The sequence below is a fragment of the Balearica regulorum genome, chromosome 5 (assembly GCF_011004875.1).
Source record: "Balearica regulorum gibbericeps isolate bBalReg1 chromosome 5, bBalReg1.pri, whole genome shotgun sequence".
Classification (NCBI taxonomy): Eukaryota; Metazoa; Chordata; class Aves; order Gruiformes; family Gruidae; genus Balearica; species Balearica regulorum.
Genome location: NC_046188.1, coordinates 36,813,230 through 36,837,422, shown reverse-complemented (window position 1 = coordinate 36,837,422; position 24,193 = coordinate 36,813,230). Strand labels below are relative to the sequence as shown.

The window sequence follows — 24,193 nt, the reverse complement described above, 5'->3', positions numbered from 1 at the left end:
TCAGGGCTGGTTTTCATTACTTACTGTTGTGATGCTCCCTAAACCAGTAAATGATTTCAATAGTTTAGCAGTCTCCAAAGTAGAGCATATGCAGGATGATGACTAACCCAATCTCCTTCAAGGACAAGGTGACCCACTTAGTGGATGAGGGAAAGGCTGTGGATGTTGTTTGCCTGGACTTTACTAAAGCCTTTGATGCTGCTTCCCACAGCATTCTCCTGGAGAAACTGGCTCCTCATGGCTTGGATTGGCATACGCTTTGCTGGGTAAAAAGCTGGCTGGATGGCTGGGCTGGATGGCGAATGGAGTTAAATCCACTTGGCAGCCAGTCACAAGTGGTGTACCCCAGGGCTCAGTACTGGGGCCAGTTCTGTATAATATGTTTATCCATGATCTGGACATGGGGATCGAGTGCACCCTCAGTCTGTTTGCAGACGACACCAAGTTATGCAGGAGTGTTGATCTGCTCAAGGGTAGGAAGACTCTACAGAGGGATCTGGACAGGCTGGATCGATGGGCTGAGGCCAGCTGTATGGGGTTCAGCAAGGCCAAGTGCCCTGTCCTGCACTTGGGTTACAACAGCCCCATGCAATGCTACAGGCTTGGGGAAGAGTGGCTGGAAAGCTGGCTGGTGGAAAAGGACCTGGGGGTGCTGGTCAACAGCCGGCTGAACATGAGTGTGCCCAGGTGGCCAAGAAGGCCAACAGCACCCTGGCTTGTATCAGGAATAGTGTGGCCAACAGGACTAGGAAAGTGGATCGTCCCCCTGAACTTGGCACTGGTGAGGCCGCACTTTGAGCACTGTGTTCAGTTTTGGGCCCCTCAGTACAAAAAGGACATTGAGGTGCCAGAGCGTGTCCAGAGAAGGGCAACGAAGCTGGTGAAGGGTCTGGAGAACAGGTCTTATGAGGAGCAGCTGAGGGAACTGGGGTTGTTTAGCCTGGAGAAAAGAAGGCTGAGGGGAGACCTTATCACTCTCTACAACTACCTGAAAGGAGGCTGTAGCCAGATGGGTGTTGGTCTCTTCTCCCAAGTAACAAGTGCTACGACAAGAGGAAATGGCCTCAAGTTGTGCCAGGGGAGATTTAGATTGGATATTAGGAAAAATATCTTCACAAAAAGGGTTGTCAAGCACTGGAACAGGCTGCCCAGGGAAGTGGTTGAGCCATCATCCCTGGAGGTATTTAAAAGACATGTAGATGTGGTGCTTAGGGACATGGTTTAGTGGTAGACTTGGCCATGATAGGTTAACGGTTGGACTTGATCATCTTAAGGGTCTCTTCCAATCTAAATGACTCCTGGTGTGCAGGAAGAAAATATCAGAATATACATATACTAGGGATGGGGGGTTCTCAAAAAATTTTTACTGATGGGGTGCACAATCAAAAAGTTTGAAGACCACTGGTCCAGACTTTTTTTTTTTTTTTTTTAAATAGTCTGCCAGCATGGTGTGAGAAACCGGACTGAAAGAACTTTTGTCTCAAAGATTGCTTTGCTCAAGCGGGAAACCCCTTCAACTACTGAGTGCGATAAGGGCAATTGCCGGGTCGTAAGGACGATTGCCGGGTCGTTGAGACTTTCAATCTTCGAAAAACGCCTTGCAAGATCACGTGCCACGGCGTCAGATAACAGTCGTGTGAAGAATGGGGCTGGAACTGTGTGTACACATGTGCAGGAATGTGGAAGCCGTGTCATACGTGCCATCGTGAAGACCACCACGAGTATAAAAGGGGACCACCAAGATGAGGATGGCGTGCCTTCGCCCACCACCACAGAGCAAGGGATTTGGACTCTCCCGAGACGGACCTCCGAGACGCTGCGGACCCGCCTCTTCGTCCACCATCGCAGAACGAGAGATTTGGACCCCTTCCCCCCACACTGAGGCACCATGGACTCGTGGCGGTGACTATTCTTGCGATTCTATCCCGGAGTCTTGCTTGGTTTTCTGCCTTTCTTTTCTGCCCTGTCCTATCGCTCTTATCGGTTACCATTACCTTTTCCTTTTTTTTTTTTTTTTACTCTTTTCATAATAAAACTGTTTCTGGTATACAGCATTTGACCTCGTTTGTGTCTTAATCTCGCTCTTGGGATCGTATCGAAACCTCCCCGATATTGGATCGGGACACATGGCTAGGCACTCTGTGAGTACTTAGACAACAGTGTTTCACTGGTGATGATGGAACTATATTATGAATTTCACATTATTTTTAACCTTGATATACTGTGGTATGAGAATATATATAGTGGAGGCTAGGGACACATCTACCATAGCCTGCTAGTTCAAAACGGCAGTGCTCTTTTGACAGCTCTCTGCTTACCAGACTTTGGTTCATATCGCAAAGTAGTCTTTAAGCATATGAACTGGAACACTCTCAGTTAAAATTTATTTGGAAGATGGACTTCAGCAGCATACGTAATCTGCTCCAGCTGTTAAGAGGCACACAGTTCACATAGTATCATAGAATCATAGAATATCCTGAGTTGGAAGGGACCCATAAAGATCATCGAGTCCAACTCCTGGCTCCACACAGGACCAGCCGAATCAGAGCATATGACTGAGAGCGTTATCCAGATGCTTCCTGGGCTCAGTCAGGCTTGGTGCTGCGACCACTTCCCTGGGGAGCCTGTTCCAGGTAAAAGTAGTTTGAAATAAAACATATCAAAGAACATACAATGTGGGTGCTGGATCTCCAGCACCAAATGCTTTATAGATAGATGCATTTTATTGGTTTGCATGACTTAGTGACACAGACATGGCTCGAGATAAATGTTTGGTTCTTGACACTAGGGATGCAGTGGCTAGGGCTAAAGAAGGCATTTTTAACTTCATCTCCACACACTTTGCTTTGATTTTGTTTAGCTAGAAGACATCCATTTGTGGAAGCCTTTAGGACATGTTAAGCCAACATTCCAGCTTTGTGCACTGTCAGAGATGAGATGAGCCACTTACTTACCCAACATACCCAATAAAACACAGAATCCACTTAAAACTTTCCGGTTTACATCGGTGTTCAGATACAGCTCATCAGCATGAAATCTCATCTAGATGAATCTTATGCATCTTATACAACAAAAGACATCTGAGCAAGCAAACTGCCACTAGCCACATGGTTCACCACTTCTGTTAACACTATTTTACACCATTCTCTCATGATATTTCCTTGAAGTTTTTGGTTGGTTTTCTGTTAAAAACATTTCATGTTTCCTATTCTGTTTTAGACAGTGGACCTTACATATGATAGGGTAACTAATAGGATTAGGGTGCCACAAAAACTTAATTATCAGAGAAGTTTAATTAGGTGTAATCACACATTGAAGTACTAAACATCACTATTAATACAGTTTACAAGCTTGCATATCACAGGGAGGCGTGTGTAGTCTTTGGTGTCTTCCTACTGTGTTTTTCCAATCAAGCCATTAAAACACAACATAAAAAAGCATCTAGATAGAAAACATACTATGAAAACAAAATAAACTGCACTATTTCAGCCTAATTATCTGCAGTCTACCAGCTACAAATCTTTTTCAGAAAAGTACAATCTGTCAAACTGGTTTCTGATGCAGAGATGACTGCTGTGTTATAACCAGGTAAGGTTTCAGCTTCAGCAGTTTTAAGCGAATGCTTTCTGTTATGAGGAACCCATTTCTCTTTTTTCTTTTCTTTTTTTTCTCCTTACAATCAGTAGACTATCAACCAATAAAAGACATATAGTCAAAGCTTCAGCGCCTGCTTTCAGGCAGTCTTACAATTTGCATAAATTAAGCATGAGAGTTAATTTAAAACATGCAGTAGAAATAAGGAAGAATGTTGCTGGAATACAACCAAATGTGCCACTTGTGGACATTTCTGTCTCAGTCTCTTTATCTGTTCCTCATATGGAAGTGCTTCTATAAATTAGGTAATTTTTATAATCTGACTCTAAATCTTTTTCAGCCCTACTGTGTCATTTTTGTGATCAGGGGATCAGCCCTTCACACACCATTGTATATTGTGTGGCACCAGAGATTCCATATATAGCAGAAAAGGTTTTGTGTTCTGGTCTTGGTTCCTTTCCTAATAATTCCTCGGACTTTTTTTGGGGTGGTTTTTTTTTCCCCTTCAGTTGCTCCTGAACGCTGAGCTAATAGTAACCACCTTAGCACACTTCTCAGACCTCATTCTTGATGGCAATAGTCAAATCAGAGACCCCTATTTTATATGCAAATTTCGGATTTTTTCACACCTCCCATGTATATCATTTAACATTTACCTCCATTGAATTTCATCAGATGGTTTGTCACCCAATCACTCAGTATTTCGATACCCTTATTTGCAGTTATACTTAATTTCTCTACAAATAATAATTTTCGTAATTCACTAAGATACTAGTTGTAAACAGCTGTAGAACGTGAAGGTCTTTTTTTAAAAAAACACACCTGGAATCCTTTTTCCTATATATACAGTACCAGTATTCATCTATTTTGACAATCATAAAAAGAAAGAACTTTCAGAAATCTATTTACCACAAGAAAAGATCATACCGTAGATCTCCCTCAAACTCAGTGAAGCCCCTAACCAGTTATGACATTATCAGTTATGATAAGACAACATTAAATTTTCTTCATAGATCTCAAAAAAGAGTCACCAGAATACATTCTTATAGGGTAAATATAACCAAACAAAACTTAATGGAACGGCTCACATGGAAAATTATTAGGGCTTTTATATAAACTCAATTTACTTATATACTTGCCAAAAGCTATTTGCTGCTTAATGAAGCTGACCTATGTTTTCTCCTCTCATTCAGGCTAAGTGAGATCTCATTTAAGAACTGACTTTTGCAGTGAGAAGGGAAGCCACTGAAAACACTACCCAGTATACCAGGTCAGATGAAAAGCACAAGAACTGTGTTAGAGCAAGCAAGAAGATGCCCCAAGACCTAACTAGCTTTCAGGTGATGACTAGTACAGATGTACAGAGATACATATTTAGTAAAAATGGAAAATGAAAGAAAGCCAGGAGGAATTCCGAGAAAACTGGTTATTACGACCACAGAGAGAAGCAGAGATTTTTTTTTATGCTGGAAAACACCAAGAGATATGAAATGTCTTGTTGCTTGTTTCTAAGGTACTTAGTGAAGAAAGATTTAATAGACAAACAGGACTGTGGTAATGAAAAATCTGATACACGCTAATCTCCCCTCTTAAGGGCAACAGCACCAAGAATGCTTAAAAGCTGGGTAACAAGAAAGGCTTGAAAGACCTGCAATATACTGGTTTGCCTTGTAAATTAACTTTCAGCTATTTTTCTTTTTTCATCCTACAGATACTTCTCTCTCTGCAGGAGAACTACAGAACTATTTTGTTTACTTTGGAAAGTAAATAATAATACTAAAAGAATTTTAAGTAATTGGCATGGCATTTCCACTTAAATGGATGCACTGTCTTCCTGCTCTTCCCTTTCCCGTGCTGCAATATTCCGGTCTGCAAAACACAAGCTAAACTTCTTTTGGATACTTGTAAGACCAAATTTCACAATATAATATAAGATACATTGGTTTAAATGCTTCTCACATTAGAACAGGAATTAATAACAATGCTTCAGCATCTTCTATATTCAAGACAGCTTGTAAAAGGAAGGTAGCTTGATGAGGTGGTCTCCTCTGTCATTTCTGGAGCCATGCAGTCTTCAAGGCCACAGAGCCTATGAAACATAAGATGGAAGACAGCAGGAAAACAAGAAGTGACAACTCCTATGTTCATGTGGAAAGTTAGTGAGCATATTTTTTCATCCAGAGCATCTAGGCATTTGATGTCCTTGCCAGGAAAGCAGAGGACTGCTTGTGATACACTCAGCAGTCCTAGTGGTGATCAGAGTTTGATCACTAACAGATATAAAGAAATTTGGCCACCCCCAGATACTTGCTAGTGTCTCTTCCAAATCGAAAAAAGTCAATCGGCCTCTTCAGTGCCAGATGCCAAAAAAGAGCGGATGCTCTGCTTCCCCTGCCCCGGTTGCTTGGTTTACATCATGCACATGTCTCAAAACAGTACAGAAGCAGCAAGGCAGAGAGGAAAAATGGAGTTATGTCTGTAATACTGGGAATGGCAGCAACTGCCTGGGCCTAAAAGAAATCCCATCAAACGCCAGGGAACATCCACAAGGGCAGGGCTGAATCCTGTTGTCCAATAATCAGGGAACGGCAATACAGACGCTTCAGCCATCTCTCATTTTATATTCTTTTTGTACAGATTTTTTTTAGTTGAGAGGTCTGTGATTGCAGTGAGTATCCATCATCCACAGAAGATGAGAGAAACAGATGAAAAGCCCCTTCAGTGAGTATTCCCTAAGGAGTTTCTATGCAAAAACTTGAGATAGAAATAGCTATAGCATGGACAACAGTCATGTCCTTCAAGAAAAGAGTCCCAAACCTATCAGAGCAGAAACAATCTAAGAGTCAAAACCGATATCCACAACAATTACTGGCTTCATAGGTAGGAAAAAAAAAAATCCCGCAGTAGAAAAGGCATTCTTATGAAACACTCATAATTCTCTGGTGTGAGAGTGTGCCTGGACAGTGTCTCAGGCTGGCACAGCCAGGCTTGGCACCGAAAACCTAGATTCTAAGCCAGAACCCAGTGTAATACAGACTGTGCTTTCCAGAAAAAAGGGGAAAAATAAGTTTTAAAAGAAACACAACTAACTTAAAACAACAAAGGAGTAATGAGAAGAAAAACTGACATTAACACAACAGGCAATGAAATCACAGGCAACTAGAAGCAATATAATACGATATGATACAATATAACATAAACAATCAGTTGTTGACATGAACTAAAAGAATGGAGCATGAATGCGTGGTATGGGGGGAGAAAGAGCTAAGAGCACATTATCAGTACTGCAAGGGGTGTAAATCTCTAGCTTAAGTGACTCTATGTACGTCCTTACAGCCTGAATACATACACACAAACAATCAATTAAAGGAAAGTAATTTTTTCTTTCATATAATGTTTTTCATGATTTTGGCACATCATCTCAAACACAAACCTTTCATTCTCTCCATGTTTCCAGCATGGAGACAACAAAAGTTGTTTTAATTTAAGGATTAATACAGCAAGTAAAAACTTGTTCTTTCTATCATCTAAACAATGTAATTTGCATTTTTTGTGAGTCATATGTAGCTTGGAAAAGAGTACTAATCAGTGATGGACTCTGCTAATGCAGGATTTAGAAATTAATGTGGGAAGAAATCTGTGTGTCGTCAGGTAGACTTTAATTATAGGGAAATATGATGACACATGAAGTTGGTCTAATGTTCTCAATTGTCCTAGCTGGGTTCATGGCCATCAGAAAGTCTCCCTTATGGAAACCCAAGAACCAAGTAGGAGATCCAAACCTGGAAGTTCATCAGGGATTTCATACACTAAATTGAGGTCTCAGAATAGCATCTATTTTTTTTGTTACTGGTAGGGATACTTGCAAATCCTTTTAGAAACCTTCTTTTCCTGGCTGCAGGAGCACAATGAAACTGTCTGCTGGAGGGTCAGACTCTGAGTGCATGCTAAGAGAGTTAAAAGACAAGCCCTCAGTTTTAGCCAACACACAGCCCAGCATGACTAGCAATCTAATCATGGAAGAACACATGACCATCACGCATTGCCTTTAAATCTTTATCAATTTGTATCTGTAAGCTTTGGAGTCTATGGAGATACTACCTGTTCATACTCATTAGACATTCAATTAATAATATCCTTTTATGTCATGCTACTCAGAGTTCTTCTGCCATGAGTTAATAATTCTAATTTCAGAGGTAGAAGAAGAAAAACATTGGCAGAAAAAACGAGAACCAGAATTGTCCTTCCTGCAAGGTTAAAAGTAAAGCTTCTCGGTGCTTTATGTTTCTCAGTAATGGGATTGGTGAGAGTGCTTGAGCCTCTTCAAAAAACTCTGTGCCTGGCTGCACACAGAGGTTGCATGAGTTTCATCAGCTACTCCTACTGGCATAAAGAACGGATTCTGGCATACAGTATTATGTATATGTAGGTATATGACACCACAAGGTCTACAAACCAGGTGATCTCCAAGGAAGTCTCTGAATCGACTGATTTTATTTGTAATCATTTCACAGATGCAAGTTTTTGATGGCAGAGAGTCCAGCTTTGCTCTGAAATGCAGCTCACTGATAGTGAAATCATCTTGCTTTGTTCAGAAGATGTTCCTAAATACAACTGTGTTGAAAAGTTAAAATCTCATTAATTCCTAAGTCATCTAGAGCAACTGACCTCTAAGAAGACCCAGTGTTCCCCGTTTCCCTTCTGGCTACTTCCCCCTCTCTTACGTTTTTTATAATTATCTACTCTTGGATATTTATCACTGGAGTTTGTTGCCTCACAGACTGAAGACAGTCTGAGATGTATGTGTTTCAGCTATTCATGAAAAGGATTTTCATATATTAAACTATTAAGTGAACACATACTTCTAAAGAAAAAAAGAATGCTATGCTATCATTATTCAGAGGAAAAGGTCTGTAGTCTTAAATGTAGCCTTTAATACTTTATGCATATGTGCTTTCATTTAAAGAGCAACTATAGAAGAATTACAGGTGTTCTTTGAGGAGCATAAAGTATGTCTCTATGTGAAAGGGTGGATAATGGAACTAAGAATTCCATCTTCCTCCAGAACTGCTTTACATCTAAATTTACAAATTTACAACCACTACTAAGAAACAATTCTAACAGGATGTCTTAAAATTAACTACCAGAGGAGGTAACCATTTAACCTTGTTCTCTACACTGGAATATCTACCTCATACAAGTATTACAAGAATGAAATACAATGGAAATGTCTTTCTTGTGTATATTACTTTTATGAATTGAACACCTGCTGCTCTTGAGATGACAAGCTGCATGCATATGCCTACATGAAAAGCATATGGGGAAGCACTTAAAAAAACCCAAACCAATAATTAAATTCCTTTCTGCTGTTTAGTTGCAAATCCTAGCAAACCAACCATTTTTTTTTTAGAAATCTGTTAATGAGTGGTCTTCTTATTCACTAAGTCTTCCTCTAGAATAACAATCCTTCACATCATGTAACTGTAATGACAGAATTCATTACACTGCTTTGTAATGACAGAATGCTGCAATCAAAACCAGCATCTCTCATGGTATTATAAACCATAAGATGTGTATTGGGTTTGCATGGCAAGGTTTTGGTCAACCCACCACAGATGCTGCTGTTGACATACAAAAACTATCTACAGGCACATCACGCAAACCTTCTCTCATCAGTAATAGTAATAAATTGCTCTTTACTCTTGATGACAATTCCACATTGTAAATGAAATTCTATTTTGTCATGAATGTCATTAACTAGAAATAAATTTTAAGTTTGCTGCTATTCTTTTCCTCTCACATGCAATTGCTTTTATTTCCAACCAGAAGATGTTCTGCAAAACCAGTGTTGCCTGATATGCTCACCAGTCTCTATGTACATGAAATTATTTGGCTTGGAAGACCTCTCCTTTAGGCACAACATACTACTACAGTGGACAAGGAGCAAGGTTGAAATCTGCCAATGCGTTTTTGCAAGTTGGAAAAACTTCTTGCTTACAGGGTAAATAATTCCAATGAGAACAGAAATCTAGAGAAGGTTAAAACAGTGACACTTTCTCAGAAATACGTTGTAATTCCTATATTTACAGTCTTCATCAGTTCCTGCAGTATTTTAAAACCAGCAGGTACTGAAAATGAAGTGCCATTGCTTTCACTGGGGTACAGAAATGAGAGGAATGCAGATGGGAGTACATCCATTTAAGCATTCACTCAGGTTTTCCTCCTCTGAAAGCTCTCACTGAAGCATTGGTCCTGAAGATCCTGTGACAGAAGACATTTCTACCTTCTAGAAAAGCTTTCGGGGGTGAAACCTGTGATGGTATCTTCATACAGTTACCTGTTGAGTGCTCTCACTTTGAGAACCTAGGCATCTATGACAAAAACCCAGGGAAGGTAAGTTACATCACACTCCATTTCAGACTGATACAGATGCTGAGGAGCCATAGTGCTGATTGGTTGCACACAATTCTTCCTAACCTTGGTAAGGTACATGAGGCTAGCTAGGGTACACGCTATCACTTCTGCCATAAATACGCCTAATTCATGTACCTATAAGCACGCCAGACACTACTTAATTTTGGTAAGCAAGATGCACTGCTTCAATTATACCTGACACTGACAATATACACTAATTCGAAGAACTAGTCACACATATATTCAAGGCAATACTCTAGATTTGTAAACCATATATGATCTCACAGTACATATATGCAGATAGTAAAATCTCACTCATATGCAAGGATAAATATATTCTAAACACTCTAGAATGGAAACATTATAAACACATGTTAAAATTTGCGGAGTATTGCAATATGGACAAATAAATTCTCATCTATATATTATACAGGTTATTTTTTTAAATTAGTAATACATTTAGAAACATGCATTTCATTACTCTTCTAAAGATACTTTTCAACTAGCAGGTATATTAAGGCTTACAGAATTTTTCCTCTTCAAGAAACTCAAGAGATACAGTCTCTGCTCACAATGGTGTTCTGACTAAGATGTAATTACGTGAATTAACAAAATCAACACATCTGTTTTCCTCATAAATTATTTTGAGTTGTAAAAGAGGATAATCTACCACCTTTTCTAGAATATATGGAAACGCTGTCAAAGACTTCTTATTTATTTGTCATACTAATTACTGCTCTCTGCCTGATAAAGTACCCTTCCTTTGCCATTTAAGCAAGCAGTTTACTTTCTAAGGATTATCAGAAAACATGAATATTCCAACTCCTGTGAATATAATTCAGCAACCTGTCAAGTTAAATCATATATTAAAAACAGATCTATTCTTCTTGCATAATTCATCATATTAAACCCTTTAATATTTCATGTTTAAATAGAGGACGGATAGTTGTGAGGTAAAATAACTGAACTATTGTGCATGGAAGAAGATTCTGACCTCTCTAGAAGTAACATTCCAATAATCTCATTTGCTTTTTCTTCTATTTCCTCCTCTCTCCTTTTTCTACTCAAATCTCCTTGGAGAACCTTTCAGAAGTTAAGATTCCCGCTATATTTACTGCAAGGATACTCACCTCCCTGTTAGCCAGCTGCTATTCAAAATACATATGTACAAAAGAATACTTTTCCATCTTTGATATAGATTTGTCCATTATACTCACTGCTAGCATGTCTTGGCATCTTCCACTAATGCCTTATTTCATATGAATAACATCTATTGTATTACAGCTTGAGAAGTTCAAACATTTAAGGTGTGAGAGGTGGGCTGACTTCAGTCACAACCTGAAAAACTCATTACCCAAACAAGACAAGACAGCTACCAGAAACAAGTAAAGGAGGTGATTTTTTCCAAACACTTTCAATAGCTCTGACTTAGAACAATACAATCCTCCCTCCACACTTACATGCTGGCACAACTGAGATCAATGAGTAACCCATCCTTCGCTGTTTCCTAGGATATCAAACATTTAAACACCGGCTGAGTAAGAAAGAGCTGAAAAATCAGAACAGGCTGGGGGGGAACAAACTCCACATTCCTGTGACTACTGATCTTGCCTAATACAGTAAGTTCCTAAAAATAAAATTATTTCCTATTCCCCAGCATTCATTTTTCTTTGTTCACTGAACTCAGTTTGCACAATGAAGCCAGAAATATCAGCTTCCTGTTCTCCATCTTCAACATCAGCAAAACGTCAGTGGGCTTGGATTTCTTATATTAAAGGAGAAAGATTATGGTTTAGGGGTTTTGTCATTTTTTGGTTTTATAGTTTTGGTGGTTCTCTGAACATCAGTAAAATATTACATAACATTAATAATTTTTGAAAACTTTCTTCCTTTCTAATTCCAAAGTCTAAATATTGGATCTATCCTAATAAATCATGCTCCTCTTGATAATTCAAGATAGAGGAGTCCATGAATCTCAGAGGAAAGAAACTGATTTTGATCACGATGGAGTGATAACTTTGACTGATGCAGATACAGGCAGTCACTGTATTTCTTACAGTGGGTTTGATGCTAATTGAGGACGAATAAATCCTCACAACTTTACACACTGTGAAGTCGTGTCTAGATCAGATGATTATGCAACCATTTCCCTCTACTAGATTTTAAACTACTCTTGATTCCCTTTGTACAACTGAAAATGAGTACATGAAACAGCATAATGGGTTAAGTAATCACAATGAGCAAGCAGTATGTCACACTAATTGACTACCAATGAAATAAAGAACCAGCTACACAGACCAGGCTACCAGATCTAGGCCAAATTCCCACCTAGTACCCATCTTTTACTCCACTGAAGAACAAAATTGACACAAATTGCTGAAGTATTTTCCATGAGTGGACTCAGCTAAAGTGAGTTTTGTTATCAGGTACATTGCATTGGAGATTAACTTCAGTATTTGTTTTCACTCCCCCAAATCAAAGAGCTTTTAATGACTTTGAGTAGCAATGACTTCATACTATGCCCTTCTTAAGACAGATACTATTGAAAAAAATGGATGTGTTTTTGATCTCAAAAGCAAAAGGACATTTATATTTATTTTTTTGTTATGAAAATGTAACTCAATATTCACAGTAGTCCTCCATCTGTCTTCAGATAACGAAACAGAAATATGTTGAATTACACAAGTTTTTGGCATCAAACAAACCCTACTGAAGTCAACTTAAGCTGAAGGTAAACTGTACTTGTGAAAATAACAAAAATTCTATTTTAGATGCTTAAATATGAATCTTAGAATTTAACTTTAGACACTTCCTCCTATGATACACTTCAACACAAGAAATAACATGGCTTTTTAATGTAACATTTCTGTAATTCTTCAAGCAAAGGAATTCTGTGTTGAAAGGCAGTAATACTGTACCTTGATTTCTTCTATTTCATCTGGCACTATCTTGTACGCAGATATAGTCCCACCCAACCTGAAATCAGGAGAAGAAAAATATTCTCTGAAATCAGAAGAAAAATGTTCTCAAAATCAGTAACATGAAGCACAGCATATTAATGGTTCCAAAACAAATATCCCTCCTACTAATTTAGAGGTAAAACCCACCAAGCCCCAAAACAACAGCAAAAAGACCTCTTTCTTTATCCAAAGAAAAAACTTCATGTGAATAACATAAAAATCAGAAAGAAGGTGTCTTTCACTAGCCTGAAAGATAAGAATTTGGTCAAACAAGCAGAATTACCATCACTGGGATGTTATTCTTTACATTAATAGCAATCAGTCATCACATTCTATGATTTCTTGTTTGTCATGTAAGTCATATGGATGAATTTCAATATTTAAAGCCTGATGTGCTTTGTACTCAGTATTTCACTAAGCTGCTATACAGTCTTAAATGCATCCAAATGCAATTCTAGAAATTGAAATTCTTTACTGACCTCACAAACCACACAGACTCTAGGGCTTCCATGTTTGAAAAGTCTCTGGAGTTCATGATTGGTAATAAAAAGTGGATGTGCAAGAGTTGGCACAGATGTAGAAAAACAGGGGGTTTGTTCCATATTGAACTTAATGAACTTACTTGTCTACATCCTGCAAAAGTTTATGGTAAGAATAGTTCACATACTAAAGATACACAAGTAGCATGTACTATAAATGGTGATAAATATTACATTTTCCCCAGAGTCATGCAGAGATGGCTTCTTTTATTTCATGAAGCAGTATCATTGATAGTGACAATTCAGACCTAAAAATATAACTGCACTAATGACCTCCCTGCTGGCTCTGCACAGCAGCACTAGTCATTTTCTGGATCCTACGGAAATGGAAATCAAATAAGAAACTATTTATTGTAAAGCACTAGACAGCTATCAAATGTGTATTTGTATTATCTCCCTATTATTGGAATCTTTCTTTCCAATTGTCAGCATTTCTACACAGATGTATTTCCTTATATTCAATCTCGAAATTATTACACATACTGTTTACTCAACCTAAAAAAGGGAGAAGAGAGTAACACAGAAAAAACATTAAGATTTTCCCCACAAGTCCTGCCTTTCCAGGTCTCTACAAGTCGGTCACTCTCAGAAATGAAAGGTTTGGAGGCTTTAGACAGAAGATGAATCTGCACAGGAAAAATCAAGTCTGAGGTTCATCACTGCTCCAAGTAATATCAACTATGATTTCCAAGGTAGAGACAGGGTCCAGACATTAAAGCATTCAAATTCATCATGAACAATTACAGTGTAGCCATCGCTCTCCATTTCCTCTGCAACTTGATTGAGTTGAAAGTTGGAGAGAACAGAAACTTTTGGTGCAAGTGCAAGTACAAATAGCTTTTATTCTTCACTATACCTGACCTTTGTTCAAATGGTGTTTCCAGGGATAGCTACAAGAAACTGGTTTTAACATCATGACAAAGGATTGGTTCATCATACTGTGACAAGGAATGGCTCAGATCAGTGCATGTAATTACTGCACATGACCTGTTCTATTGCCTCTGGAATGAGGTCCATAAGAAAATATGTTTTTATTTAGTTCTTTCAGACCCATTCTGGTCTGCACTCTGGAGTACCCAAAAAATAACCTTGCTGACTTTATCCTCTAGCAGAAGGGGAGGACAGAGGCTCTGCTGCCAGCACTCCACCAGCAGGCAATTCCACCTGGCAGGTTTCTTTATTGGCCACCCTGGGCACAACTATTAAGCACTTTCTTGGAATACATCAGAAAAAAAATTTAAAAATGAAAATAATTGACTCAGTAAACTCATCTAGCTTGTTTAAACCATGATTTAACATCATTTTCTGCAAGTACTTCTGCAAAGTTTTGTGTCAAGAGTTTAACATGCTCTGAATCTGCCAAGTTGCAGTCCAAATGGTAGCTCATTTTAAAGTAAAATGTCAATTACCACAATTCCACATTTATGAAAGAGCAAGATATATTAAAAGTTATGTTACTGTTTAAATAAACAATCTCTCACCTATAGCTCCAGCTCACCGTATCTATCTTAATACATTTTCAATCCTACACTGACATCTTTAGTTTGAAAATCCAGACTACACCCATAAATAATAACAAATTTGAAACTGAAAGAGAACCAGAGACACATAAATATACAATTCTATAAATGCCTCAGAGCTGAAATGACACTTTTAAGGAAATCTATACTTTCTTCATTTGAGAACATTAGATTTCACTCCATTTTATAACTCCTGGAAGAGAGATCCACCACTGCAGCTTGCCAGTTAAATCTGGTTCTATAGAAGACAGAATAAAGACATTTGACTTTGTGTATAAAGTTTGGTTCTGAGTTTCACAGGAGTTTAAAGGCATCACACACACTGGGAGGATCCAGTTAACACATCCTGAACTTTTCTACTGGTCATAAGTATGACACGTGAATTTTTGGGTTTACTATATAATAATGTATCTATAAGAAGAAAACATTTAAGCTGCCTACTTGGTAGCCTGTGGGTAGTAAACAGTAACACACAGATAAAATTTTTAAAAAGTCTGCTTTTTTTCCTGGCAAAATGTCTTGACTAACTTCAATGTCACACACAAAATATTGTGCCATACAATTCACTTGCCAAATGAACTTAAGAGGCAGAACCAGTTGTGAAACATGCTGCATACTTGTCACTCAAAAATCACAAAACCCATTTCATTCCAACCTCAAGGTAAATACTCTGAAAAGAAATTTGAAAGTGCTTAGTTTGGTGTTACCAAATTGCTATTGCAAATCTCCCACAGTTAGATAAGTCCACAGAGTAAAGGACTGCACAATCTCATGCACACACAAGTTACTGAGAAAACCAAAACAGTGCAATGAATGGTAAGAAAGAACAGCAAAATCAAGGCAAACCAAAAATCGATGCATTAATTGGTATGACCAGCTTAAGGAAAACTTTGTATTTCAAGTATTTCTCTGAATTACATTTAAGTGTCATTATCAATTGCAACCTGTCTGGAAGTTTGCCTGTTATTTTGCAAATACTTGATTTGACCGCTGACACCTGAAAGAACAGAGGCCAGACAATTACACACAGGAGATTTCAGCTGCAGGACGATACACAATCTGTGAGAGAGGACTTGCACGTGGCATACGGATTTTCATTTCCCTTGGAGCAACCTCTGTCTGCAGGTTGGTTCTGTTAGAACACTTTACACTAACTTTTTTGATACAGTCTTTCAAGAAGCAATTACACTGCGATCAGAAAATCAAAGGACCAGCTAGCATGAGTACACATTAACTACTGCGGGCTTTGTACACGAGAATATAATGCAGCAAAGGACACGTTAGAAGGGCCAGAATTTAGTTCACCAGGGACTCAACTTTTGTGCAGATTCACTCTTCGTCTTTCACACATTTTAGTTTTATTATAGATTTTATTATATTTTTCTCCAGTTGAACAACACAACATCCAGCATCCTACAGTATAAATGGCATCTCCTTAGACCAAATATACAACCAGGCAAGAGCAAAGTTAAATACACAGTAGCTGCTTCCAGTAAGCTGAAAAGACAAGCACAAACTTCATCTAGAGACCTAATGCGCAAGCCTTTCTCTTCCAAAGTGCAGTATTTTCACACTACAGCAAGCCACTTTATTTAATAGTCAAATTATTTTAAATATTAGTTAGCTTTAATTTTTCACATGTGTATATGTAACAGATAATCTCTGAAATATCCCACAATTTATATCCAAATTTTGATAGATATCAGTCTCATCAGATCTGTATCATATTCTGCATGTAACACAGACGCCCCGGGTTCTCTAATCCCTTTCTGGAAGAGAAGTGAAATTATTCCTAGATGTAAAAGTCAGAGCTGAACCACACCTTATATTGAGCTAAACTGGTGAAGGTCTTCGAGGAGAAAATCAGAAAAGATGGGATAGAAATTCCATAAAAATAATTAGGAAATAACAAATCTCATATAACTATTTGCAGAGGAGTTTGTGAAAGAACAGAAACTTTGTGTCTTTTTTAGGGAAACTATTTTAGGAAAAAAGTGCATCTCAGGTAATGCATAGACTGAGTTCGCAGGAAGTTCACAAAAAGGATTCAAGAGAATGCAGAAAGCAAGGTTTCTATAGCAACCTAAGAAATTAGCAAAATACAAGAAATAAACTGAAGTGAGGCCAATACAGTTGTATTGGAACAGATGGAAGCTTTACTATTTTACAAATTAAAGCAGAACGTCACTGAAGAGGGAAAACTTGAACTTCATCCAAGTTAAGGAAAGTTAAAAACCAGCAAGAACTATGCTCAAATGGAGGCAAGAAACAAAGAACCACAGTCCAAATGGGAAGAGAACTTGAGAAGACAAAACTTAAGAGAAATAAATTACAACTCTATTCTAACAATAAACTATCCATTATTTTAATAAATTATCCTTTTATGACCTGTTTGCTGTATGTTTCAATATCTAAAACAGAAATTGAATTTCTCATTTTTAAAGCATTTATTCTGAATAGAAGGTTAAAATTATCACAGTGTTATTTTCCATATAGTCACAAGTTGGAGTTCTGACTGGTGTTCCCCTGTGCCCCTGTACGTATGCACGTGCTGATGGGCTCACTGGATTATCATTGCATAGCTACATCATGGGCAAAACACTTGCGCACTTGGACTGAATCGATACTGGTCAGCTTTTATAATTTGATCTCTGACCAAAGATATGAACACAGTCTTTATATACAGTTCCACATTCAGTGACTGACATAAGAAGCTGAGCTATTGATTCATCTGTTAACTTAATAAATGAGTCATACCGAATGCAATGAAGTCAATTTTCTAAAAATAGCTTGTAGCCAGCTTGGCTGCTGTCATCTGCTGAAGTTCTCCAATGCCACTTTAATTAACATTAATCTTTCTTCAAATAGATCACTGTCTAAATGATATCAAGTTGTCACTAAACCTCCCAGTGAAACTCTGCTTCATCTTTACATGAACATAAAACTCAAAATCCTCTGCTCAACTTTTTTTTTTCCGGCTAGATCCATCTCATAAATATATTTGTTATCTACTATCAGGATATTCTACCTTTTGACTGATTTATAAACCAAGCTAATAGTCAAGAGAGACTGTGCTTGTGGGCAGATCAAATGACTGGGAGCCAGACTGGCTATTTCTAATTTTAAGGGCGTGTTCATTTTATCCCAGGCTACTGAATGAATACACGTTATGTTACTACTCCTGCCAGAGTAAATGGACAACATTTTTAGCCTACTCAACTGGGCTAGCTTAATGTTGACTCACGAGCCATCAGCAAATCACCTTGCCTTGGATCCTCACATAGAGCCAAAACTTCACCAAGTATTCCAGGGAAAAGAGGTAGCAGAATTGCATTTCAAAGCAACTTGATTCTCCACTACCTGTAAGAGCATACATTAAAAGCAGAGGCACAGCTACTTTAATTGATACTAGTTTCTACTGACCTTTGAGAAATTGTTAACGCTCCCTGAAGGGAGGTAGTAAGAAGGCACGCTATTTTGGGCTTGCTTCCTACACAACAGAGCAGTGGCGGCTAGAGCAAGCTGGGCTGCTGCTCCTATCGCTGGCTGCACGCCAGCAAGGAATTGTGCAAAACAGCTTGAAAGCGCTTCCTGACGACAGTATCACTTACTCTAAGGTGTAGAATTACATTCTGAAGATCCAGCCTGTGTTTTTTGTTTTGTTTCTTTCTGGTTTTTTTAATGGATTCAATAATTAGATCCTCGACAACTTCACCGCCCCAATCTTAGGTGAACTTCAAGATGCTGTACTCAAAAACCTCACAGAAACAAAATGACTGCGACATGCCCTCTGTCAGTTCATGTCTCTCATGAACAACAGCTCTGGGATTAAGATGTCAAAATTACGGGATTCTCCCTCTGCCTCTCCACATCCCAAAGATTTATTGCACACACAAAAAATGAAGAAAGGGGCGGGTGTGTGTGTGTGTAAAATTAAGCCAACTTTTAAAAATTTTATTGTCTACCTTTTTACTGTTTTAAGAGTAACAAAGGTATAAGAACACATTTTTCACTGCTCTCTGCTTTTTTTTTTTAAACACAAAAAACAAACTACACAAAACCATTACTTTTAAGGAGAAAAAAATGTTTTTCTCTTTCATGCTTCAAAGATTTTTTATTTTTTTTTACTTCACTATAGGAAAAGCAAGAATAAATTAGAAGAAGCTAATTTTTCAGGCACCTTCAGTAGGAAAATACTGTCACATCAACAATCTGTTATTGGGAAAGAAGGCAACAAGGATCCTTGTCTTCAACAAATGCCAGAAACTAGGCACAAGGTCATATGTATGTCATTTGGCAATCACATAACCAGGAGTCACTGTCCCCTTTTAGCAGAATAATTCATTTAATTTTGGGGGAGGAAATTGGAACTGTTATGACTTAAAGTATATATAACTCTATAGAGTTATCAAAACCCACATCAGTTCAGGGCTTAGTGTAGTTTTCTAGGGGGAATCTTCGGTTTAACTTGGGGCACACCTATATATGACAGTTTGGGGTCTTATTGCTGCCATCCAAAAGAGAGATCTATAGACTGCCTGCTCTTGAAAATGTTTATTGGTTTACTCACTCCATAATGAAGACACCAGAAGGGGAGCAGGGAAGGCAACAGTCCCAAGAAATTTGGTTTGCAGGCACTGGCTCCCATAAGACACAAAATGGATGAAGAGGACACTTAGAATACACGGACTTTTCAGTGGTGCAATGTTGTTATTTTTTTACTCTCAGCATGAAGAGAAATGCCTTCTGGGCAAAAGTAGGAGGAATGCTGAACTTCCCTAAGAAGCAAAAACTATTTGAGTTTTGATTTCCACTAAACAAATTCATTAACAATTGTTAAAAAGTCCTACCATTAATATTTGTATGCTTCACAGCAAGGGTATGAAGCATACAATGGCAAACATTTTGAGATCTTTGAATAGAATGAAATGAAATATGAACAATATGGATATTTATAACTTCAAAAAAAATTTTTTAGGACTTTAATTAACTTCAGCATTTAACTGTGTCAGACAATGTGGCATGCAGAACACTACACCAAATATTTCATGGTTCGTAATACCCTAGTTCTACCATTTATAACAAAAGAGAGGTGCGCTGCACCTGAAATGGGCGGAGAATAAAATACCAAAGACTAATTCTATACTCAGAATTTTCAATATAGGTTCAAAATTTTATTTCTAATTAAAACTGATTTTTAAAGTCTTCTCAAATGCCAGCAGAATCTGAAAACAGTTTTGCCATGTGGACCAACAGCTAAAAGCCCACTTCTGTGCGGGATGCACTCGTGTTTGTATCGCAGAGGAATGATTGTACTATGCTCCATCTGATTGGTAATCTAACTATGGAAATCATACATTAAATCAAACAGACAGAAATGTCAGCTAGATTTAAGTAAAAATGTGTTCAGTGACTTTGAAAGTTCCCACCGGGGCATCAGATGCTTGACCAGCCAGCTCATTAAACAACATGAGCAAGATTTGAAATTTCCTGAGAGAAAAAATATGCAGAAGCAGACAAAAATCATTACCACGAAAACAGTCAAATGCTCACCATTTAGACAAAGAAATACATATTTAATATCCATGTTGGGATTTAGTTGGTAGACTGAGGACTTGAAAACACTGTATGAAGAGAAGTATTTATAGTAAGGACCAAGACAATAATAAATGTTGATCTTACTTTGTCCTATAGGATATACTGTGCTAGGGCAAAGTATGTATTTGCATTTTTTCCAGCAAGTACCTACCTCGGAGAGATACAGAGCATTTGCATATATATTGCTAGCAACTGCCTGTGACAAAATCCTCACCTGCCTGAACTGAAAGAAAAATTTTGGGGTGCCTGAGAGTGACCTTTTGCCTATCTTGGAAGGCACTGCAAATTAAAGGATTTAGGCAATATGATAAGGATTGCAATGATCTGCCTGGAGATGAAATATTCTACTGCTAAATTACCATAACAGCTCGTAGAAACTTATACAGGCAGATAAAGCTATTTTTGCTGACACTCCTATCATTTCAGTTGAGCTCTATTTGCTTCTACCCAAATGTAAATGAAAGACCATCAGAATCAAATGTTAAGAACAAGATTCCTCCTAGGAGAATAAGTTGACCCACAACTAGTAGAAACAGTAAGCCTTATTTTCTTACACATTAATACTGGCCACCTCCCCCCCCCCCCCCGATTTTTAGCATCCGACAAAAAATGGAGTTAAAAAATATGACCCTTCACCTTGAACCCTCTAGCTATTTACCATGTATATGCTTCTCACACCCACTACAATATCATAATTTTCTTCCCAATAACTTTAGTGTATATTTTCCCTTCCATTTCTTAGATGCTCAAGCACGTGCACATGCTTGTGAAGCATGCTTAGACACACAAATTCTATGTGCATGCTTATGCCAAGGCTAATAAATATTAAATGTTTATTTTAAAAAGAGAGGAAGTTTGGCTGAGATATGCAAAATCTTTTAAAGAACTTATTTTTTTAAAAAGTAAAAATCCTACAATTCTGAAATTACAAGAATGACAGAGGATCTCAGAAGCAAGCCACATCCAGAAGGGTTCCCACACCAGTTCACATAATACTTCACCTTCCCAAAGCTCTAATGTCTTGTTTCTCTCCACCACACTCCAGAGAGATATAAAGTACGAGTACAATCCAATATATGATTAATGGCAGTCTTGTTATGTCTGTATTTCTCCAGATAGTTAAATTCAGAGGCAGAATTTGCTGTTGTTTTTCTTTAATACATTAGTGTGTTTGCATATATACACATATATTGCCACGTACGGCCTAAATAGGAGAACTAATTATGTTTAAAATAGTGACCTGACTCAATTGGCTTTTTTTAGTGTATGCTATGTGTAGGGAATGAGAAAGGAAAAAAAATAATGAAATCTGTTCAGTCACAGAATAGTCATATGAATAAAACAACTCCATGTTTGATCCATCACCCTTCACACCTAGGAGGAACTTTCTATTGACAAATAGCATTACTGACAATGCTGAAAGTGAGATTTTATTACATGTCCCTCATAGTTATCTCCATTCCAGATAATTTACAGTTATTTTTGAAGCCATCTTCCACACTTTACAGCTGCTTGTAAAGTACTTCTGTAAGGTTCAAACTCAAATTACTGAAAAACATTTCTTTGTTTTTCATGTATTATTGGCTGTAAGGGTTTTTCAGCACTCATATTTTTGTTTTCTGTAGTTGTCATTCCCTTTTTTCTTTGCATCTGATCATTTAAATGTCAACAAAATATTTCTAGATGAATTTAAAAACTACTGATGTATTGTTTCTGCTACTCATGTCACAATTCATTAAAACCTGACTCTCTCATATTCAGAAACATGGTAGACAGGGGACATGCAGGTCTTAGACAACTTAAAAGGTCTTTGATTAAATGTGGATTTGTGCATTTTGTTTCATTCAGGTTCTAAATAAAATTACTACTTTTAACTTGTAAATAGCTTGCACAAACATAATCCATCGGTAAAATATAACTATTAACTTCTCCTTACTCGCAGCTTTAAGTCACCCTTGGAAGTCATGATCAGCTATGTTCTCCTGCCATCTGTTCTGTATTACATTCTCTTAAAAGTAAAAATAATAGTTAGATAGAACAATCCCCTCTGGTTCCATTTTGCCAAAGCCCTTCTCTTCTTCTTTATTACTGCTGCTCCCACAAGTATGATATTTAGAAAGAAGAGTCACCCACCCCACAGTAAGATTATTTTTTTTTTAAACATATGACTGCATAGGGTTACTGAGCACATATACACAGGACTTACTATCATATTCCTTTGGGTGACAGTGACCATAACATCCCTGATAAATTCAACATGCCTTCAGAGATCCCCAAGCTGAAGAACACAGAGATCAGATCAGATCTCTTCCTCAATTCCTGCTCCAATACAGGTGAGTAGGAGTGAAAATAGGTAAGGTGAATCCTGGCGTTTACATTTCTGTCAAATAAGTAACTTTCTTAAGTGCTGTCCTGTATATTGCATGTTAATAAGCCCTGGCCAATTTGCCTAGCTAAAAATAGCAAAAGTGACAGGAGAGCATCTCTTCCAAAGCAGAAATTTAATCTAGAAGTCTCTGCCACATAACTGTGTATTTGTAAATGATAACTCCACACAGGTTTTAAATAAATTTTAAAAGCAGTAGAGACCTCCCATTTTGCAGCATGCCCATGTTGGTCTGTCTCCCTTTTTTTTGCTAACAATCAATTCCATCTATCTGGAGGATTGTCTTGACAAACACTCAACCTGTAATCCTACTGGCAAATACCACAGATAGCACATATGTATTTCTAGGCATCTGAAATAGCCAATATGTTAACTGCGAGCATAAGATTCACATTCAAAAAGACTACATACCATAGATGTTGCTTATACTGTACCCCTAGAACTACCTTACATTAATTATACGGCTAAATACCTGACTATCAATAGACAAATGACTAACACGCCCGACACTAACATTGCTAATACTCCGCACAGTACTTCCTGAGCCAGGATACAGGAAGGAAATGAAAGAAGGTTAGGACAACTCTAGCTGCAAACAGGTATTGAGGACAGTACAGCATAAGCGTGACCCTCACAGCCACTGATATCCAAAAAAATAGATGAGGTTTGTGGACAGAGGTATCCAGGCTTTGTGAAGAAACTGCCATTTTCTTGCTAAATCACAATTTACAATTTTACTCCAAACAAGTAACTGTTATGATGTAACCTGCCTTTTCCTTCCAAGAACTAGCACTAAACTCCCTCACCCTGTAGAGAGTAACAGTAATAACAACAAAAAGCTAGTTACAAGAGCCTAGAAATAATCCAAATTTGTACCGAAATGAGTTTCAGTAGTACCTAAATTTAGGAACCGAGCTAAACTGCAGCATTACATTAAGAGAAAACATTTAAAGAACTGATAGAGAAACCACTGTAGATAATGTCAGTAGAATACATTTTAGGACCTTAACCTCTGGTAAAACTGCAAATTCATATTATGATGAGAATGCAACAATGTAATTGCTTTACAAGGTTTTGTTCTCTTTTGGATTTGCATTTGTGGTCAAAGAGCTTACATGAAGGTGGGTAGCATCAGCTCAAGCAATGAAAGGCACGTCCTGAGAAGGCTCAGTACATAGCCAT

At 37.8% G+C, this 24,193-nt stretch overlaps 1 protein-coding gene across 21 annotated transcripts in view; it reads right to left on the bottom strand.

Moving 5' to 3' along the window:
- The window catches only part of GPHN (gephyrin), a 301,803-nt gene that overhangs the window by 162,759 nt on the left and 114,851 nt on the right, over window positions 1-24,193 (bottom strand). For 16 of the 21 annotated variants that reach the window (XM_075754158.1, XM_075754153.1, XM_075754157.1 and 13 more), the window contains one exon: window positions 12,927-12,984. In XM_075754158.1, the coding sequence (XP_075610273.1) occupies window positions 12,927-12,984 (58 nt within the window). Of the gene's footprint in view, window positions 1-8,050; window positions 8,199-11,225; window positions 11,376-12,926; window positions 12,985-18,450; window positions 18,518-24,193 lie in introns of those variants that run through there. The other 5 variants (XM_075754163.1, XM_075754168.1, XM_075754164.1 and 2 more) reach the window with 4 other exon arrangements.